The sequence below is a fragment of the Lithobates pipiens genome, unplaced genomic scaffold (genome assembly GCF_037356315.1).
Source record: "Lithobates pipiens isolate NorthernLeopardFrog02 unplaced genomic scaffold, aLitPip1_a1.2 Scaffold_8, whole genome shotgun sequence".
NCBI classification, from domain to species: domain Eukaryota; kingdom Metazoa; phylum Chordata; class Amphibia; order Anura; family Ranidae; genus Lithobates; species Lithobates pipiens.
This window is the reverse complement of record NW_027507903.1, coordinates 209531272-209552273: the sequence shown is the minus strand read 5'-3', so window position 1 is coordinate 209552273 and position 21002 is coordinate 209531272. Positions and strand designations below refer to the sequence as shown.

The 21002-nt window shown below is 42.2% G+C and overlaps 1 protein-coding gene across 2 annotated transcripts in view; it reads left to right on the top strand.

The window, feature by feature from the left end:
* CAV1 (caveolin 1) overlaps nt 1-21002 on the top strand; it is a 91342-nt gene that overhangs the window by 9332 nt on the left and 61008 nt on the right. For both annotated transcript variants that reach the window (XM_077473935.1, XM_077473936.1), the window contains one exon: nt 20838-21002. In XM_077473935.1, coding sequence (XP_077330061.1) covers nt 20838-21002 — 165 coding nt within the window. The remainder of the gene's footprint in view (nt 1-20837) is intronic.

Sequence of the window (21002 nt, the reverse complement as noted above, 5' to 3'; positions counted from 1 at the left end):
GTGTCTTATGGAGTAAAGACTGACCAGGCCTCCCCCACCATCGCTGCCGCCATGCCATGTATAGCAGATGGCCACTATAGCGGGAACCTGGCAATCTTCTGGCTAAGCCTGTTACTCACAGAAAACAGAGCAGCCACAGTGGCCGAATGGAGTATGGCTGGAGGATGTGATGACGTCCTCGTCAGTCACCAAGCACAGGTCAGGCTGCATTTTTAATGGGCACAGGTCAGGCTGCATTTAATGGTGCATTCAATGGGCACAGGTCAGGCTGCATTTAATGGGCACAGGCCAGGCTGCATTTAATTGTGAATTTAATGGGCACAAGTCAGGCTGCATTTAATGGGCACAGGTGAGGCTGCATTTAATGGGCACAGGTCAGGCTGCATTTAATAGTGCATTTAACAGGCACATGTTAGGCTGCATTTAATGGTGCATTTAATGGGCACAGGTCAGGCTGCATTTAATGGGCACAGGTCAGGTTGCATTTATCGGTGCATTCAATGGGCACAGGTCAGGCTGCATTTAATTGTGCATTTAATTGGCACAGGTCATGCTGCATTTAATGGGCACAAGTTAGGCTGCATTTCATGGGACTGGTCAGGTTGCATTTCATAGGACTGGTAAATATATTAGTACACCATTTCATTCAGAATAATTTTTTCTTGTTTTCCTCCTCTAAAATCTAGGTGCACCTTATGGTCAGGTGCGTCTTATGGAGCGAAAATTATGGTAGTTACTGCAAAAGTTTGGGATAAAGGTTTTACATACATAAATGAAAGCTGACATGTGTAATCACCCCTCTCAGTGCTAAATTGGTTTTTTTTTTCTCAACCCTCTAACAATTGCTTTTGCTGGACAGCTTGGTCTGTTAAAGGAAGTTAAAAAATAAAAGATTTACTGGCCAGATGACCAGTTGAGAATACGGGACCATGGTGCTCCACATGTGATCAGCTATAATACCAGCCATTTGATAGTTTGACAGTTCAGTTGAGAGCCCCAGCAACAGTGACAGTTACTCACGGCATGCCTTGAATGTTACTGATCTAGAAAACACTTAATTGAGTTTAGTTCCACTGTAAATATTCCTAGTGGCCAATTGACATTACTGACATCCCTACTATTTCACTCTGACTTCTAAAATCTGGGCTTGTGGTTGGTTACCAGTAACACAATGCATTCCAGTGTGCAATTTAATTTATTGCTCCATGCATAATGACCTCATTGTACTTACAGGGGGCTTGTCATCGTTCTGGCACCAGGGACCCCAAAGGAGTTCCTATGCCTCTCTAGCCATGAACTAGGTGTTGGCTTCCTGCAATTCTTTTTCAGTGTCAGGCTGAGTCTTTATCTAGGACTGTGCCAGAGAAGGTGGCTGCCATTGCAGAACAGTATTGTCTGCCAAATACTGCATACTTGTGAAGACACGAAGAGGGGATTTTAATGCCTGCAAAATAATAGCACTTTTGTAAGAGAAACTAGGACAGAAATATTTGTTTTAATACTAACGAACACAAATGACTTATTAACCAAGCTAAAACTTGTTTCAATATACTGCTGGATATTTATAAAAACAGCTTTACTATGTTGAAAGCATATTCCTTTGCTTCCCCATATATTATTTTTAGACAGATTTTCAGGTCATTTATCATTTGTCTTAAAGTAATCCGGTCAGTCATTATAGTGTTTTAAGTGTAGATATTCTGCCTGGGAACATGTGTGCCTTTCTGATACTAGGTGCAGCTGCATTCTAATGCATCAACTTCCCTGACCTTGGGTAAAGGCTAATTCCACCTTTCAGACCATTTCACGGTACACACAAATATAAGGTGTAACATGAAACATGGGAACATTCCTCAACCCCCAAACCTCAAACTGCCCCCCCCCCCCCACACCTTACCTGAATAGCGTTGTTCTTATCCTTCCAGCATTCTATTTTTCATGTAATTTGGCATGGCTGTGCGTGGCTTTACCTGCATAACTGTGTCATCCATTCACATGAAAATGTGCATGAAAGACTACAAGTCCCATCGGCCACCACCGCAAAGGGACTGATAGCTCTCAAAAAGGACTTCATTGCACTTCTGGTCTATTTATTAACCACATCAATACAGACCAATTTTCAGCTTTCAGCGCTGTCACACTTTCAATGACAATTGCGTGGTCATGCTACGCAGCACCAAAATCAAAATGTTATCAAATAGAGCTTTCTTTTGGTGGTATTTATTCACGACTCCCTTTTTAATTTTTTGCAATATAAGTGGAAAAGAAGCGGAAATTTTTAAAAAACAATATTTTCTTCTTTCTATTTTAAAAGAAATCCAATAAAATCTAATTTTGGCATAAATTTAAGCAAAAAATGTATTCTGCTACATGTTTTTGGTAAAAAAAATTTCCATTAAGTGTATAATAATTGGTTTGTGTGATTACTGACAGATGTACGCAAATGATCATGTACAGATGTGCGCAGGTGATCACGGACATATGTGTGCAGATAACCATTGGGACATGTGATTTTAGTGGGACATATGTGGGGGACATGTGTTTTTATTATTTGGGGACATGTGTTTGGGGGACATGTGTTTTGGGGACATTGTGTGGGGACATGTGTGTGTTTACATTGTGTTTATATTGTGTGTTGACACTAGGTTGGTGATTAATGAGTAAAAAGCTGTAAAAAACAACTCATACTCACTAGCTGCAGTGATCCCCTCTCCTCACCAACAACTTCTGCGTGAGGAGAGGAGAGCCGATTGCCTAGCAACCAGCTCTGTGTTTACATCACATGGCGGCTGTGATTGGACACAGTCGTCATGTGATCAGGAGGGCAAATCACAGAGCCCTCCTGCCAATCGGAGATGCACCGTGTCTGGGTGATACGAGCGCATCTAGATCACGCCGCTGTGCAGGCACGTGCACACCATCCCCCTCCTTCTGAGGGACGTTCCTGAACATCCACTCAGAAGTAGAGAGTGCCCGTCCGGCTGTTTATATACATTGGCCTGGGTGGGAAGTAGTTAATTCCCCCAGCTCCATAACTGAAGTACAAAATAATGGACCCTAAAAAACTAAACATAAGGACTTTAATGGTACCCAATTTTGTAAAAAGTATCAAAAAGTATTTATTTATGATAAAAATTGGACATGTATACATATCGGAAAACATACATAACTGAAGGGCCATACATCAGTACAGACCTGGGGCTAGGGGAACAGTCTGCAAGACCCTGTGCATTGTACCTGAGATCCACTGATTGCGGTTGCAATGCTTTGCTGGTTTCAAAGCAAAAAAACAATATCAAGTGCACGTTTTTCTTTTAACACCTTTTTTTTACAAAAATTCGAATGCGCCTTTAAACCCTGTCTCAGGAGCTTATGTTTTTTGTTCTAAGGCACTGCATTTACCTTTGGAAGTTTACATGATATGATTTCTTTAATTCAAAGTGAACATGTCAGGCATTTTAAATCTTTGAAGCAAAGGCCTGTTTAAAGGGGCAGACACATCAAGTTGCCTGCTATTGCTTTATTTACCAGGGTGTGCCTATTGACCACTAAATGGGGTGTGGGTGACTAGGAGTATGGTAAGGAGTAATGGGTGGAAAGTACACCAGAAATGTTTTCCTACCTTTTTTCAGTCATAGAACCCATGAAAAGTATGCAAAAGCTCAAGGCACCCTAGTTCAAAATGTAAAAAAAGTACCGTCTATACTTGTGTATAATCCGAGTTTTTTTTTAAGCTGAACCCCCCCTTATACATGAGTGAGCCATACAGCAGCCGTACCTTTGATTACTAAAACAGCGTGTGTCTCCCGCTGTATCATGCAGTCTTTGTGGACGTCCATTGTAACAAAGCCCTACCTCCTCCTCATTCATGATAGAGGAACACTGATACAATGCTGGGAAACTATATCAGTGTTCTGTCAATGGGCACAATGAGGCTGAAAATGGGCACAATGAGGCTGGAATTGGGCACAATGAGGCTGCAAATGGGCACAGTGAGGCTGCAAATGGGCACAATGGGGCTGCAAATGGGCACAATGAGGCTGCAATTGGGCACAATGAGGCTGCAAATGGGCACAGTGAGGCTGCAAATGGGCACAATGGGGTTGCAAATGGGCACAATGAGGCTGCAATTGGGCACAATGAGGCAGCAAATGGGCACAGTGAGGCTGCAGATGGGCATTGTTTACCCAGTTGCCGCTGCATTTTCCCACCCTAGGCTTATACTCAAGTCAATACGTTTTCCCAGTTTTTTGTGGTAAAATTAGGTTTTACCTCCGCTTATATTCGGGTCGGCCTATACTCGAGTATATACGGTAAATGTTACATATCACTGGGAAACCTGAGCCCAGGACATTGCACACAACTGATGAAATTAGTTTCACATCAGAAGCCACCTTCACATCAGATGCTCTCCTATCATATATAAGGCCCCTCTGTCACATCAGATCAGAGCCTCCAGATCACAGCAGAGGTCCCTCCCCCTATCAAATCAGAGCCTCCCCTCCACAACAGAGCCTTCCAATCAAGTCCTCCAATCACCACAGAGTCTCCCCATCACATCAGAGTTCCTCATCACAGAGCTCACAAATTACATAGCCCCCCCCCCCCAATCAAACAGCCCCCTCCCTCATCACAGAGCCGTTGGTTGTTATGATGCTGAAGGCCAGCCCATCCGTACCATTGCAACTCATGATGCTGATCAGGGGCAAGCTGGTTCCCATGCTTGTGGCACTCCAAGGAGAACCCAGACACAACACCCACACTGCACCAGAACATAGACCAACAGATCAGAATAATTAGTAGAGCAACATTGTATCTCAGCCAATGCCAATACAGTGCCAAATTATTTTTGGTTGACCGTTTTAGAATGAGCCATTTAAATATTGTGACATTGCATGCACAACATAATAGGGGTGACACTTAAAAAAAAAAGAACTGCCAATGTGTAATGTGACCTTGGTGGGAGGGTCTACAGTCGTTTTTACATGTTTGTAGTTTATAGATTCTTAACTCAGAAATGTGTATTTTTGTGATAGAACTGTAACCATTATTCTATAAAGCGAACAAACACTCTATTTAGACAGGCTTATGACATGTCATATATGAGGATTCTTTCTAAGGCTGGGTTCACACTATCTTCGCATGCGGCTTACATCAGAGGTCTGGTGCGTCCCCATTCACCGCCCCAGGTTCGATTTCAGCCTGAATTTTTGGCTGAATTTGGACCTGAAACGGACCAGAAGCCGCAGTGGAGATATGTGATCCGGCGCCACAGAGAGACGGTCAATATCTCCTGCTAATGCAAATTAGATGTGCTGTGGCTATGGTGCGAATTTGCAGAGGAGCCCTGTGCGTCTTTTGGTCCATTTCAGGTCTGAATTACGCCAAAACTTCGGGTTGAAATCGGATCTGAACCTGAAACTCTTTTGACCAAAATCAAAGGATCTTCCCAACATAATCCTAATTTGAGACATTTCTTATAGACTGTGTGTGTGGAGGCCTGAGGAAATTCCAAGTATCAAAGAAAATGCCTGCATTTTCTTTTGATAATTTAAAACAAGTATCACCCTATATTTTCAGTGTGGTGCCTTGCCTGGATCATATTATATATAATAATATATACTGTATGCTATATATAAAATATATGCTGTGCATTATCATAAAGTTCATTTGACACAATACAAAAGTGAGCTTTTACAGCTTTTACATGTTCAAATGCAACCTTGAGGCTTTTGAGATTTTACTGCGATATTGCTGCATTTTTGCCGTGTTTTGCCACAATTTTGTTCAGGTCGCCATTGTAAAAGGCAGAAAAATGCCTGTAACCTGCCCCAAAGAAGCTCACATTCTTTTTTTTAGCTTAGGGCATTTTTCAGGAGTTTTGCTTCAGGTGACAAAATGCTCCCATTTGCTTGATGGGCAATTTTAAGGCATTTTTTGGGGTGTTTAACGAGCTGAAAATGCTCAGGTGTGCATGCAGCCTTAAGATTACGTAATACTGTCCTTGATATTTCCTTAATATTTTATTAATTCTGTATATAAACGCAAAGGAAGTATTACTTTAGGAAAGGGGATAGAAACATTTTTCAACTAAGTATTTTTGAGGTGATTGTGGGTTACTTTCAAACTGACATGTTCACCATAAGGCTGGATTCACACCTATGCAGTTTTTGTGCTTTTTGTATTTTTCTGTAGTGCAAATCTGCAAAATGCAAAATGCACTAAAACTGCATAGGTGTGAATCCAGCTTAAGGCTTGATTCACACTAATGCATTTTTTGATGCATTTTGAAATTTGCAGAAATGCAGGGACATTTTTTAACATGCCTCTGCATTTTTGGAAAAGGGTCGGGGACTTTTTTCCTGCAAAATGCAGCGTTTTGCATGCAATAGAATTCAATGGACCTGTATCCAAAACGCAAGTACCGCAATTTGCTTTTTTTAATTTCTTGTTTTTACACTGTATATAGCTGGGTGCTAAGGAGAGGGCCGAGATGCCAGCCACCGCGTCCTCAGCAACCGATGAGTCATCAGCTGTCAGCTGACTTCCCGCTGAATGTTAAAAAAAAAATGACGGCTAAAAAAAAATCGCTAAAATTAAAAAAAAAAAAAATGCCGTGGGGTCCCCCCAAAATCCATACCAGACCCTTATCCGAGCATGCAGCCCGGCAGCCCTAGTGACTTGTCAAAAACTGTCTACTGTATTTTTTAACACTACACTAACTACTTTTTTTCCAGGTGAATGGGTAGGGGTACAATTTACCACATACTCATTCACATAGGGTGGGGGGCCGGGATCTGGGGGCCCCCTTATCAAAGGGGGCTCCTGGTTTCCAATAAGCCCCCCCCACAGACCCCGACAACCAATGGCCAGGGTTTTTGGGAAGAGGCCCTTGTCCTCATCAACATGGGGACAAGGTGCTTTGGGGTGGGGGGGCGCACCCTCTGCCCCAAAACACCCATCCATCCATGTTGAGGGCATGCGGCCTGGTATGGTTTATGAGGGGGGGGTGGCGTTCGCTCGTCCCCTCCCTTTCCTGACCTGCCGGGCTTCATGCTCGGATAAGGGTCTGGTATGGATTTTGGGGGGCATTTTTTTTTAACATTCAGCGGGAAGTCAGCTGACAGCTGATGACTCATCGGTTGCTAAGGATGCGGCGGCCCGCTTCTCGGCCCTCTCCTTAGCAACCAGCTAGATTCAGTTAAAAAAAAAATGCAAAATGCAAATTGTGGTAAAATTGTGGTAAAAATGCATGTCCAAAAAACGTGGCAAGCATCGCAAAAAGCACTGCAGAAACGCTCAAAAGCAACATGCATAGATGTGAATCGAGCCTTAAACCATTGAAGTCTATGGAACCAAAAACCCTGGCCCTTTCCATAAAATGCACAGATGTGAACTACATCCATAGGAAACCATGTTTAATGGACTGTAGTGTGTTTTGGCAAAACTGAAAATGCACTAAAAAATGCATAGGAGTGAACCAGGCATAATACAAGACTGCAAGTAGGCTTTAGTGTTCTCTCCTATTCATCCAACCTGGAAGTATTTATTGCACAGTCTGAGGATGCTTTACTACATTGTTTTTAGTACTTGGTGCAGATTTTAGAGTGTGACTGAAAATGTTACATTCCTCATAAGGTTAACAAGTGGATAGGAGCTTGATGAAAGTAAACAGACATGCTGATATTTTGCAGAAAGCCTGGAAATAACTTCCCAACATTCTTGAAATGACATATTATTAAAAAAAAAAAAAAAAAAAAAAAAGTTTACTCAGACTGGTCACCAATTAGTCCTGAATCTCCTAACTCTTCTGCCCTGTACACATGGTCAGACATTACGATGACAAAATCTGTCGGATTTTTTTCAACAGATTTTGGCCCAAACTTGCCTTACATACACACGGTCGCACAAAGTTGTCAGAAAATACGATCATTCAGAATGAGGTGACATACAACACGTATGACAGGACTATAAAGAGGCCAGTAGCCAATAGCTTTCCTCACGTAATTTATTTTGAGAATGCGTGGCATTTTGTGCGTCGGAATTCTCTACACACGATCGGATTTTGCTGTCGGAAAATTTTAGATCCAGATCTCAAACTTTGTCTGTCGAAAATTCCGACGGAAAAAGTCCGATGGAGCCCACACACGATAGGAATTTCCGAGAACACAGTCCAATCGCACATTTTCCATCGGAAAGTCCGACCGCGTGTACAGGGCATTCCTGTTTCTTCCAGTCAACACTGGTACAATCCTTTGCAATAAACAAACTTGAGGCTGGATTCACACCTAGGCATTTTTAGTGCTTTTTGCCTTTTGCAGATTTGCACTACAGAAAGTGTTCCATAGGAAACCATGTTAAATGGACTGTAGTGCAAATCTGCAAAATGCAAAAAGCACTAAAATGCATGGTGTGAACCAGGTCTAAAGTAGTTTGTAACCCTTTGCATTTTTTAGTTGGACACATTGAGCACAATAAAATAAACTTTTGGCAGTAAATTATGGTTAGTATTTGTACCCCAACACTTGCACTTCAGTACTTTCCATGTTGCAGGTTCCCGTATTCTCAGTGCTGCCTTTCTGAACCTCTGGTCTTCACTGGTAAAAAGAGTTAACCATGGACAGTGCAGTCTCCAGTGGATCTGTTATCTTGGAAAAGGGAGGGAAGGCAAGGGAATGCCTTGCCATCCTGAGCTATGGGGCTGTGTGTATTTATTGATGCACACGGTATAGGGAGATACAACTCTAGTTCCTGCATACAAGGTGGCTCTATAGAATTCTGCAATAAATGGAACATGAACAATAAACTGGAATACAGGCAAGGATTAAAAGATTTGGAAGCTGCATATTTAGAAAGTGAATAAAAGAGAAGTATAGGGTTTAAAAAATAAAAAATAAAAATTATATTTACCTAGGTGGATGCAGCATTGAGATTTGCTGATTGGTTGATTTAGTTCTCCCCTCTGCTCTGAGCAAAGAGCCGTTACTGAGAGGCTGAGCCAGTTGTCGATCTAGGCATGTGGGTGGATCCCAACTGCAAAGTTGGGATCTTTCTCAAGCCTTCACCAGCTGAGTTGCGTCAGATGGCAGTGGGCTGAAAGCCTAAGTTCACATTTGTTCACCTTTTTTTTTCTTCTAAATTCCAGCTCCCCTATGTACCAATATAGCATTAATGCACTTATTTTGCAAAAATAAACCAGCTTTCCATTTATTCTACCCATGGTTACCTCATTCTCTTCATGGATGTTTACCCACTTGCTTAATGGGCACTTAAACCCCCCTCCTATCCAGACCAATTTTCAGCTTTCAGCGCTGATGCACTTTGAATGACAATTGCGCAGTCATACAACATGAAATTACATTTTTATAATTTTTCCCCCAAATAGAGCTGTCTTTTGGTGGTATTTGATCACCTGTGCAATTTTTATTTTTTGTAAAAAAAATGTAAAAAGACCGAATAAAAAAAAAAACTTGTAATTTTTTTATTTTGTTATACAATTTTAAAACGGGTAATTTTTGTCCGTCATTGATGTACGCTGATGAGGCGGCAGTGATCGGCACCGATAGGTGGCAGTAATGGGCACTGATGGGTGGCAGTGATGGGCACTGATCGGTTACACTGATAGGCAGCACTTCTATGTGGCACTGATTGGCACCACTGGTGGGCATTGATAGGTGGCACTTGTGGGCATAGATAGGTAGCACTTTTGGGCATTGATAGGTGGCACTTGTGGGCACTTTCAGGTTCCAATTATGAGGCCTAATTGCCTCTTCTGTTTCGGGACCAATGTCCCTTTAAGGTGAGCTGGTGATCAGCTTTTTTTTCTCTGCCGCAGCGTAAGGAAAAACAAAAACTATCACCGAGTTTTTGTTTTGATCATGTGATCAGCTGTCATTGGCTGACAGCTGATCACATGGTAAGGGGCTGGGACCAGCCCCTTAATCAGATCAGTGATCACCGAGTCTCAGTGACTCGGTGATCACAGCACGCTCCGCGCCTGCCCTGCAGAGCGTGCGCAGGGAGTATGCACAGGGGAGGCCGTCTCATGACAGCCTCCCAGGAATTCACATCCGCGCTGTGGCCGTCATTCTGACATAGCACGGATGTCAGGTAGTTAAAACCATTACTTCTTCCTTACTTCCTAAACATACTTTAGGTCATGACACAGGAAGGAGTTGACCAGCTGATCTCATTAGCACACACTCTGCATCATCTACCCTCAGCTGGTCAACTCCTTCCTGTGTCATGACCTAAAGTATGTTCAGGAAGTAAGGAAGAAGTAATGGAGCAAGGTTTTTAAACATCCACAAAGACAGTGAAGTAAGAGTGGGTATAAGAAAGCTATTTTATTTTTTTCTAAACAAAGTACATTAATGCAATATTGGTACATAGGGGAGTTGAAATTTTGAAAAAAAAAGGTAAACTTAGCCTTTAAGCCTGCTGTCGGCTGAACATGGGTAACAGGAGTGCAGAACAAACGCATTTCTTACCCTTTTTTTTAGTCATGGGACCCTTTGAAAGTATAAATAGATAAAAGTTTAAAGTATACTGAGCTAATATAATCAACTGTATGCTGAATTGTGCCACAAATTTCTATTTATCATACATATGCATCACTTTCTTGTGACATTTAATGCCACTTGTGCCATACACAGGTGGAGACACGGAAATATTTGTGTGTTGAACAATTGTAAGTGTTAAAAACGAAGGTGCCCACAAGTAAAAACATTTTTTATAAACTCACACAGATAATGAAAAACTTTCTCAAGTGAAAACTTCTTCCATTTTGTGTTTAGGTGTAATATCACCACCATCTCTTATGGGTATGGCCTCTAAAACAAAAGTTTATATCCACATATCACTTTTAGAGCCTGGGTAGAGCTGTCACACCCCCAATGTTTCCAGATCTCATGAAGCATCCGAGTCCTCACTCACATCCTCCTACCATTTCACATTAACATCTTGATTCCCCCCGCCCTTTAACATCAGGGTCCTACCTTCCAATCCTCACTATAGCAAGACTGTGGCAGAATGGATACAGCTAGGATGTGGAACAGGTTTAAATGAAGGCAGACTTCCCTCCACTTCTGAATGCTGGGGCTGCCCTGAATTAGCATCATGCATTTCCATGGTACTGGTGGCTGGCCCGTCTGCACCACGGAATTGCATTTTGTTGAGAAAAAAATACTGGAAGCAGCATTGCACCCCTAACAACCCTAAATGGCACACCAGGGTACCAGGCTGAGAAACACTGGTCTCTGGTAAAAAAAAAAAAAAAATTGCCTGGAGTCCATACTCCAGACAAATACTGCAACTCTAAAGCCCCATACACACTATCAGATTTTCTGCTGAGTTTTTCCTTCAGATTTACCAAAACCATATAATATGAGGACAAACCTTAGGAGTTTCAATTTGTATGCAATCAGGCAGGCCCTTCTACTACATGGTTTTGGTAAATCCGAAGGAAAAACTCAGCAGATAATCTGATAGTGTGTATGGGGCTTAAGCTCTGCATGGCATTTTTCCTTTTTTTTTTGCATGTAGTTTCCCCTTCTCTTGAATAGGTTGTGTTCAACAATGTTGTCACCTGCCAAAAGGCAGCATGCCATTTCTTTTTTGCCGCAGCATGTGTACAGGCTGGTTGAGGTTGATAAAACCATGGCTCAACCACCTGCTTTTACTATCCCTGGTCACTCATGTGAATTAGTCCTTAGACAAAAAGAAAAAGCAGATCCCTATACTAGATTTTGTTTTATTAGCCAAGAGAAGGTTGCCATTGTTAACTTCTAGACATGTGCACACTGAAATATTTTGCTTCGGAATTTCATTTTCGTCTGAAAAATAAATGTATTTAGTTACTCCCAAAATTTGTTTTTATTTATTTTGTTTCGTTAAAAAATGCATTCGTCTCTATGTCGAATCGTTTCTCTCTATGTAGAATAATCTTGGACTAATAGAGCTAAGGTTAGGCACATTCGACCACAGGATTGATGGACACAGATTGCTATTGTCAGCGTCATGTTGAATCTCCTATCTATATCGAACTGTTGTCACAATGAAAACGTAAATAAAGAATTTGTTTATGTCGGATCTTTGGTTTCTGAACGTTCGTTATCGTTTGTTAAAACGATAAAGAAAATACCCAAAATTCTGACGAAAATGCATTCGGACGCAAACGAATGCACATGTCTATTGACTTCTCATTCTCTCGATTCCTCACTTTCTGTCAGAACAAGTATGCAGATAAGGACTGACTTCACTCTGACCCTACTGACTGTATGAGTATTAAACATCAATGACTCACAAAGTACAATCAATTATTCTGCACAAGATCCAAGCAACCAGCATTTTCAGGAGGTCAGCAGTAGCAGCCCCCATGTAGGTTTACTTTGAATTCAGTGAATAGCAACATTGTACTGATGCATAGAAAATATGTTTTTTAGTTTTGATGGAGTGAAGTGGTATTAGAACACCTGTCAGGTTTTCATTACCATCTGGGCTTCTGTTAGGGAGATTCACTTCTTTATGGTTCCTGTATACTAGGGGTAGTAAATTAAAATCCAGGGAGGCCTGGTCACTAAAATTTTTTTACGGCCGAGGTCCAAATCACAAGTCTGTGCCATTAATGATTTATGTTTGAGGGCACACTGATGGGTACATTATATGTTAAGGGGCATGCTGATTGACACATTTTGTTGTGCCCATCAGCATGCCACTTAACATAAAATGTGACCACCAGCATGGCCCTTAACATGAACTGTGCCTACCAGAGTGACCCTTAACATAAAATGTGCCTATAAGCATGTCCCTTAACATAAAATGAGGGGCATGCTGATGGACACATTTTATATTAAGAGGCAATCTGATGGGCATATTTCATGTTAAGGGGCACCCTGATGGGCACATTTTATGTTAAGGGGCACTCTGATGGGCACATCAAAATGTGCCCATCAGTGTACCCCTTAACAAAATGTGCCCATCGGTGTGCACCTTAACAGATTATGCCCCCCATACCTTGAGGGCAGGAGAGAGCATATTTGGTGAGCTGCAGGGGGGTGGAAGCTGCGAGATATACCCTGCATGAGAGCCAGGAGCAGGGAGTCAGGAGCAGCGAGCAAGCAGGGGGGCAGGGCACATGTGACGTCACACCCGGCTGGGAGTGAACGAGAGCCGTGGTGAGGAGCAGGAGACAGGGAGCACACATGCAATGTCATTGGTTGCTGGTAAACCCGCGGTCCCAGCAAACAAATATCTGGTACTACACTGGTGGCCTAGCGGTCCAGGCAGAAGTGTTCTGCGTGCCGCGCCTGGATCTCGGGCCGCCATTTAATGACAGCTGCTGTATACCATTATCATTAAGAGTGAAAGTGAAAATATATTCCAAATTATGGATTGTTACCAGAGTGGGAATAGAGGGTAAATCGTACAATGGGGGTACTAGTTCTGGTGAGAACCAGAGATGCTCTCATTTTGGAGAAATTTCCTCTCACTTCCTGGTTTGGCTATAAGACAGGAAGTGAAGGGAAGTCCCCCCAATGGGAAACAGATGGTAAAATAAAAGGAAAAAAACTGACAGTGGTTAACACCCTCCATTCTTCTAGGTGGCTCCTGACTTTAAAACTGAAGTTTAGGTATGGCAACTTTTACATTACTTTGCTGCAGCTTAGATCAAGTATGTTTGTGCCCCTACCTCTAAGATCCCTGCGGAAGCTATAAATCACTGTAGTAGACATTGCTCCAGCTGCTACAGTTATGTGCATTAGCTTCTATGCCCTGCTGCGTAATGAACACTGGAGGTCCCTCACTTTGCACGAGCGCCATTTTCAGAACATTTTATATTTTCTCAGTGAATGCAAAGTGTTCTCTGATGAGGTGGAAATTGTGACACCACCGCCCTGCTTATCCACCTTGTCCAGTCAGAAAATGTTTTGCATTCATTAAGAGAATGCAAAGTGTTCTCTGAATGGCGCCCTTTGCAAAAACAAGAGACCTCCTTTATTCTCAATGCAAAAGAGCAGCAGCCCGGCATGTAATGTGGAAGCTAACGGCAATCACAACAGTTTTTTTACAGCTTCCCCAGAGATCCCACAGGTTTGACACATATATATTTACATTAGCCCAAGCTGGAACAATGTAACCAAATTACTGCCATACCTGGAATTCAGCTCACACATATAGGACAATCGCTCTGACTTTGGACCACTTGTCGCATCAGAAGTCGGACCCCAGTTGGACCCCATTCTGTGAAATTGAACTGTTCTAATTGGGGCAACTTAAGTGGCTTTAAATTAGAAAAAGGTTCCAGCACTACTTTTGGTCAAACTTTTGTACAACTTGCATTGACTTCTGTTAAAGAAGTCCCAAGCAAGTCGTGCCAAAGTCGCGCTGGGGTCCGATTTCAAAGTTGCGCAGGAGTCGAGCGACTTTGAAGTCGGGGGCCGTGTGAACCCAGGCTAAAGGTTAAGTTCATGTTTCTGAACATGTTACACGGTCCACCCGTATTTAGGGTGTAGCATTCAACCTGTTCCAGCTCCTGCAGCCTCTCCCCCAGCTCCCTGCCTCAGTGTGACAATGGGCTGTGGATCTTCTCCCTGTACCCACTGTCACAATTCAAATATTGCTGAAAATCGCTCTCGTAGTTCATTCTCAAGCCTTGCAGCTTGTTTAACAGTGAGCCCGTATTGGAGGTATGAGCTGAAGGCTGGAGGGTTTGTCTGCAGGATCCTGACATTATATCCCTAATCTGCTGATCACCGGTACAATGTTTAGCAGGTTCCTGCAGGAAAAAATAACAAATGCAATTTTTTTCTGCAAAAATATGTGGATTTATTATTTTTTCTTAAAAATGCAAACTTATATTCTTATAAGGTGAAGTTAAAGAAACTACATATTCAGTAAATCTGGCCATAGATGGATTGAATATTGGCCAGTTCAGCAAGGACTGAATGAATTTTGATTACTGTGTGGCCATCCCTGTTCAAAAGTATTTGATTGTTAAAAGGGTTGGAAACTTTTTGTTAATCAGTAGCTGTTGATCAATGTATTCTGACAGTACAGGACCCCGCTGTCCTGGTGGGGGGAAGAGGAGATTCCTCCATCCACCTCTCTTATGGGAAGGAGGAATCTGTTCATCAATATCTGTTTTTATTTATGGGGTATGTCCAGCTTGAGGTAGAGCCCAAAAGATTACCACCTCATCCCAAATAGTTAGTTGTATGAAGGAAAAGGGGAGAAACAGGATTTTAATGGTACTGACAAATAATAATGAAAACCAATGAAATAAAATTTATAATACTTTTAATGAGAATATAGTGAAAAATATATAGACAAAAACAGGTACAAAAGTGGTCTCAGACGAATATTCAGCTTTAAACGGAAATTGTTTTTTTTTGTATATTAACCCAACATGTTTTGCATTTAGCTTCATCAGGGGATATACGAGTCAAAGAAGCGTAAAAAAAAAAAACTGTACAGGAATATGAACAAGAAAAGAAATACAATTAGATACAGAATCACAAAACATACATTATCTTGAATACAAACATACATGTATATATATATAAAGGTACATGTGTCCCCTGCCAAAATCCGCCCCCAAGAGAGGTAAACCTACCATGCCAGACCTCATGAAGGACAACCACTGCCACAGGGAACCAATCGACCCAAATGAGAGGGACTCTATGCGGCCACAGAAGGCACACAAAGTGACCAGGCTGCAAATGCACAGAAAAGGAAGAAATGGGTATAGGAAAGAGTTTATCTAGTTATAACAGAAAAACATTCCATATGGATGCATGTTTTGATTATCCTTGATGATATACTTTGGTTTCTTATTTTCCTTTTCTTTCCCAATTTTATTCTCTCTGGATTATTTGTGCCTATACACAAATCAGTCAACCTTGTCCAATATGAGATCCCTATTGTATCTTTTATATACATTTTCTAATTTTTTCTTCCCTTTTCCTTCTCTCCTATTATCTATGTTCACATATTTTATTTTTATTTTAGTTTTATTTACATACGTTTAGGTATATGTATACATACGTATATATATGCTATTCTGTATCTAATTGTATTTATTTTCTTGTTCATATTCCTGTACAGTTTTTTTTACGCTTCTTTGATTTGTATATCCCTGATGAAGCTAAATGCGAAATATGTTGGGTTAATATACGAAAAAGCCATCTCTGTTTAAAGGTGACTATTCGCCTGTGACCACCTGTATCACCAATTTTTGATCATTTATGACCCAATTGGTTTTGTCTATATATTTGTAACTATATTCTCATTAAAAGTATTATACATTTTATTTCATTGGTTTTCATTATTATTTGTCAGCACCATATATGGTGCCCCTATCAGAGCCCACCTTACATCTGGTGCCCCTATCATAGCCCCCCTTACATATGGTGCCCCTATCAGAGCCCACCTTGCATCTGGTGCCCCTAACAGAGTCTCCTTTATAGCTGATGTCCCCATTAGGGTCCCTCCTTACATCAGGTGCCTCTATCAGAGGTCCCCTTAAAGCTAGTGTCCCCATCAGCATCCCTTCTTATATCAGGTGTCCCCATGAGAGTCCCCAGTGCATCAGATGCCCATATCAGAGTCACCCTTACATCAGGTGCCCCATCAGAGTCCTTCTTACATAAGGTGCCACATCAGAGTCCACCCTTACATCAGGAACCCCATCAGAGAGCCCCCCTTACATCCGGAGCCCGATCAGGGTCCCTTCTTACATTAAGTGCCACATCAGAGTCCCTTTACAGCTAGTATCTCCATCAGATCCCTCCTTGCATCAGGTGCCCCTCTCAGAGTCCCCCTTACAGCTGGTGTCTCCATCAGAGTCCCTGCTTACATCAGGCACCCCTATCAAATTCCCTTTACATCATGTGCCCCATCAGAGTCCCCCTTACATCAGGTGCCCCATCAGGGTCCCTCTTACATTAGGTGCCCCATCAGAGGCCCTCTTACATCACGTGCCCCATCAGAGTCCCCCTTACATCAAATGCCCCATCAGAGTCCCCCTTACGTCAGGTACCCGATCAGAGTCCCCTCTCACATCAGGTGCCACATCAGAGTTCCCCCTTACTTCAGGTGTCATATCAGAGTCCCCTGTTACATCAGGGTCCCCATCAGAGTCCCCCTTACCTCAGGGTCCTCCTTACATTAGGTGCCCCATCAGAGTCCCTCTTACATCAGGGGTCCTATTAGAGTGCCTCCTTACATCAGGTGCCACATCAGAGTCCCCCTTACATCAGTTGCGTCATCAGTGTCCCTCCTTACATCAGGTGCCACCCTCAGGGTCCCCCTTATATTGGTGTCCCCGTGAGAGTCCTCCTTACATCAGATGCCCTCAGGTGTCCCTCCACGCATTAAAGTTGTCCCCTCCCCTCTGTGCTCACAGATCGAAAACTGGAAACAACACAGCTCCTCCTTGCTCTCTCCACTCTTCACTCCCCTGCAGTCCTGTACTGACACTGAGCTGTGCCAGCTCTCTATCGCCTACTGCAAGCTGGAGGGAGGAGAACACCCAATTCTCTATCCGGCTATCTTAGGGAGCCACAGTCTGGTCTGAATAATGTGTCCAGTTTTCAGTCCGACTGAAAACCGGACACATGGATGAAAACCCAGGCTGTCCAGGTGAATCCTGAACAGGTAGTCACCCTACTAGGTAATGACAGTGCTGGATCCCTGCTGGATATTGGTAGCTGCTGACTTTCCCTGAAAATGGCTGGAATTCCTCTTTGATCATTTCCCGCCTGTTGGACATCACATGACATGCTCTTTAATGTAAAAGCAATCCTAGTACCTATCTAGCCACTGGATTGCTTTTACACTCATGGGAGGAGGTCCCCCCTCTAGCTGCCTCCTTTTGCCTTTCTGGACTGACCATCTCCAGGGAGCCTGGGACTGAAGATAATGGTTCCACCAGCTTACCATAGAGATGACGAACGACCAGAACATCCCGATCATCTATATTGTCTAAGAAACCAGAAGCGACAAGTACTCTGTCACTTCTAGCTTCTCCAGGATGTAAACAGGCCATTACTGGCTTGCAAAAGCATTTGCTCAACTGATCTTGGTTTTATCAGGTGCTTTTAAGGGCAGAGGAGAGATCTGGGGTCTAATAGACCCCAGATGTCTCAGTAAAAGGGACATGTCACTGCCCATGCTATCATAAGGGATGTTGTCCATCCCTTGTGATAGCAATAAAAGTGATAAGAATAATTAAAAGGTGAAATGGTGTAAATTAAAAAAAAAAATAATAATAATAAAAGTAAAAAATTAAAAGCGCCCCGCCCTCTAGTCCTATGCGTGCAAATGCATATGTATTGGTGTTTGTACCACACAAGCCATTTTTCGCGATACGGCACTGCGTCACTTTAACTGACAATTGCACGGCCATGCAACACTGTACCCAAACAAAATGTATGTCCTTTTTTTCTCCACAAATAGAACTTTCTTATGGTGGTATTTGATCACCTCTGCGGTTTTTATTTTTTGTACTATAAACAATCAAATAGCAAAAATTTTGAAAAAAATATATTTTTTAAACTTTTTGCTATAATGCATATAAAATAAAATAAAATAAAACACATGTATTTATCAATTATTAAAAAAAAATTGCAATGCGCTTATATTGATTGGTTATCATGTCTACAAACTATGGAATAGATTTAGGGACTTTTATTTCATTTTTTTAATTGTTTTTACTAGTAATGGCAGCAATCTGCGATTTTTAGCAGGATTGCGACATTGCAGCAGACAAATCTGACCGCAAATGATACTTTTTGGGGACCAGTGACATTATTACATTGATCAGTGCTATTAAAATGCACTGATCACTGATCACTGTAAGAATTACACTGGCAGGAAAGGGGTTAAAACTAGGGGGCAATCAAGGGAATCAAGGGTTTAAGTGTGTTCCCTGGGTGTGTTCTAACTGTAGGGGGGGATGGGCTGATGGGGAACAGTAGATCTCTGTCATGTCATCTGGCAGAATGGGGATCCGCTTGTTTACATAACACAAAATCCGTCTTATTTTTTCAGACGGATTTTGGTCAAAACTTGTGTTGCATACACATGGTTGCACAAAGTTGTCGGAAAATCCAATTGTTCGGAACGAGGTGATGTACAAAATGTACGACGAGACTAGAGGCCAGTAGCCAATAGCTTTTGTCTCCAAATTTTTTCAGAGCATGCGTGGCACTTTGTGCATCGGAATTCTCTACAAACGATCGGAAAAAGTCTGATTGGATTTTCTTGTCGGAAAATTTTAGATCCAGCTCTCAAACTTTCTCCATCTAAAATCCCAATGGAAAAAGTCTGTTAGAGCCCCCACACGATCGGATTTTCCAACAACTTAATCTGATCTGACTTTTTTCGACGGAATTGTGTATGGGGCATTAGCGTTTTTTAGCATTTTTGCAGTTCCTTTAAAAGAAAAGGAAAAGGTGTGGGGGGGGGGGGGGTTTAAAAAAAACGCTATCAACAGCATTTCGGAGTGTTTAGGAGCGTTCCTGCTGGAAAAACATTCCAAGAACCTCTACAAAAACTATTTTTTTTCTGCTTCTAGATGCTGAAGCTCAAAAAATGCTAATAGCCTAAAGTAGTGTGCATCGGAATTCTCTACAAACGATCAGAAAAAGTCTGATCGGATTTTGTTGTCGGAAAATTTTAGATCCAGCTCTCAAACTTTTTCCATTGAAAATCCCAATGGAAAAAGTCCGATAGAGCCCACACACGATGGGATTTTCCGGCAACTTAATCCGATTGGACTTTTTTCATCAGAATTGTGTATGGGGCATTAGCCATTTAGCATTTTTGCAGTTCCTTTAAAAAAAAAGGAAAGGGGGGGGGGGGGTTAAAAAAAACGCTATTAGCAGCATTTTGGAGTGTTTAGGAGCGTTCCTGCTGGAAAAACACTCCAAGAAACTCTTTTTTTTTTCTGCTTCTAGATGCTGAAGCTCAAAAAATGCTAATAGCCTAAAGTAGTGTGCATGAACACATAGAATAACACTATTTTGCTTCTAGAAACAGAAAAAAAAATCGAATAAAATCTTCTGAGAGTATACTAAATCGCTACTATGCATTACTATTTAACCAAAATTGCAAACCCCACCATTGCATTCTCTGGTGCCTCTGCTTTAAAAAAATATATATTTTCAGTAATTTTCTAGAAAAAAAAAAGTAGATTTTTACATGTAGGAGAGAAATGTCAGAATTGGCAAGCAGGGAATTAGTGATGAAAGCTGTGGAAGTGTTTACAAATGGAGGGTGTAATGTCACTTTACTGTTCCACACTTTATTCCAAACCATAAAAAACTTCTGCCTATAGACTTGAACAGAGAACGTCTCGCTGTATATGATATATAGTATATAGTATATCAGAGGAGCTGTGACCATGAAGTGTAGAGCGATGTGAGTGTACAGAGTGCATGTGATGATGAGATGTGAGCGATGACAACGTGGAGGACAGCAGAGGTCTTCTCCAGGGTGTGGTCCTGGAAAGTCCTAGCTGTCCATGGCCCCGGGCTGGGTGTGACAGGGATTGCCTGTCCGGGAGGGGGTGAGAGGGTGAGGGGTGGGGGGGATGAGGAATCCCCGAGGAATGAGGAATATTCCCGATGTGATGACCCCTGCTGGAGAGAAGAGTGCTCTGGTACAGAGGGGTGTGGTGTGGTGCATGGCTCCTCTTATAAACCAAGCCTTACTTGTACACTGCTAGACAACTTTGTTCTGCTCCATCTGACAGCTCTGCTCTGCCCATCTATGGTCACACACTGCTAAAAATCGGCCTTTTCCCTTCTCTTCTTCTCTACTCCTCTACACCCCAGGGTGTGCTCTACACGACCCCCATCATCCGACATCAAGGCAACATCTACAAACCCAACAACAAAGTCATGGCAGACGACAGCGAGAAGATACCTCATGATGTCCTCACCAAGGAGATCGACCTGGTCAACAGGGACCCCAAACACCTCAATGATGATGTGGTCAAG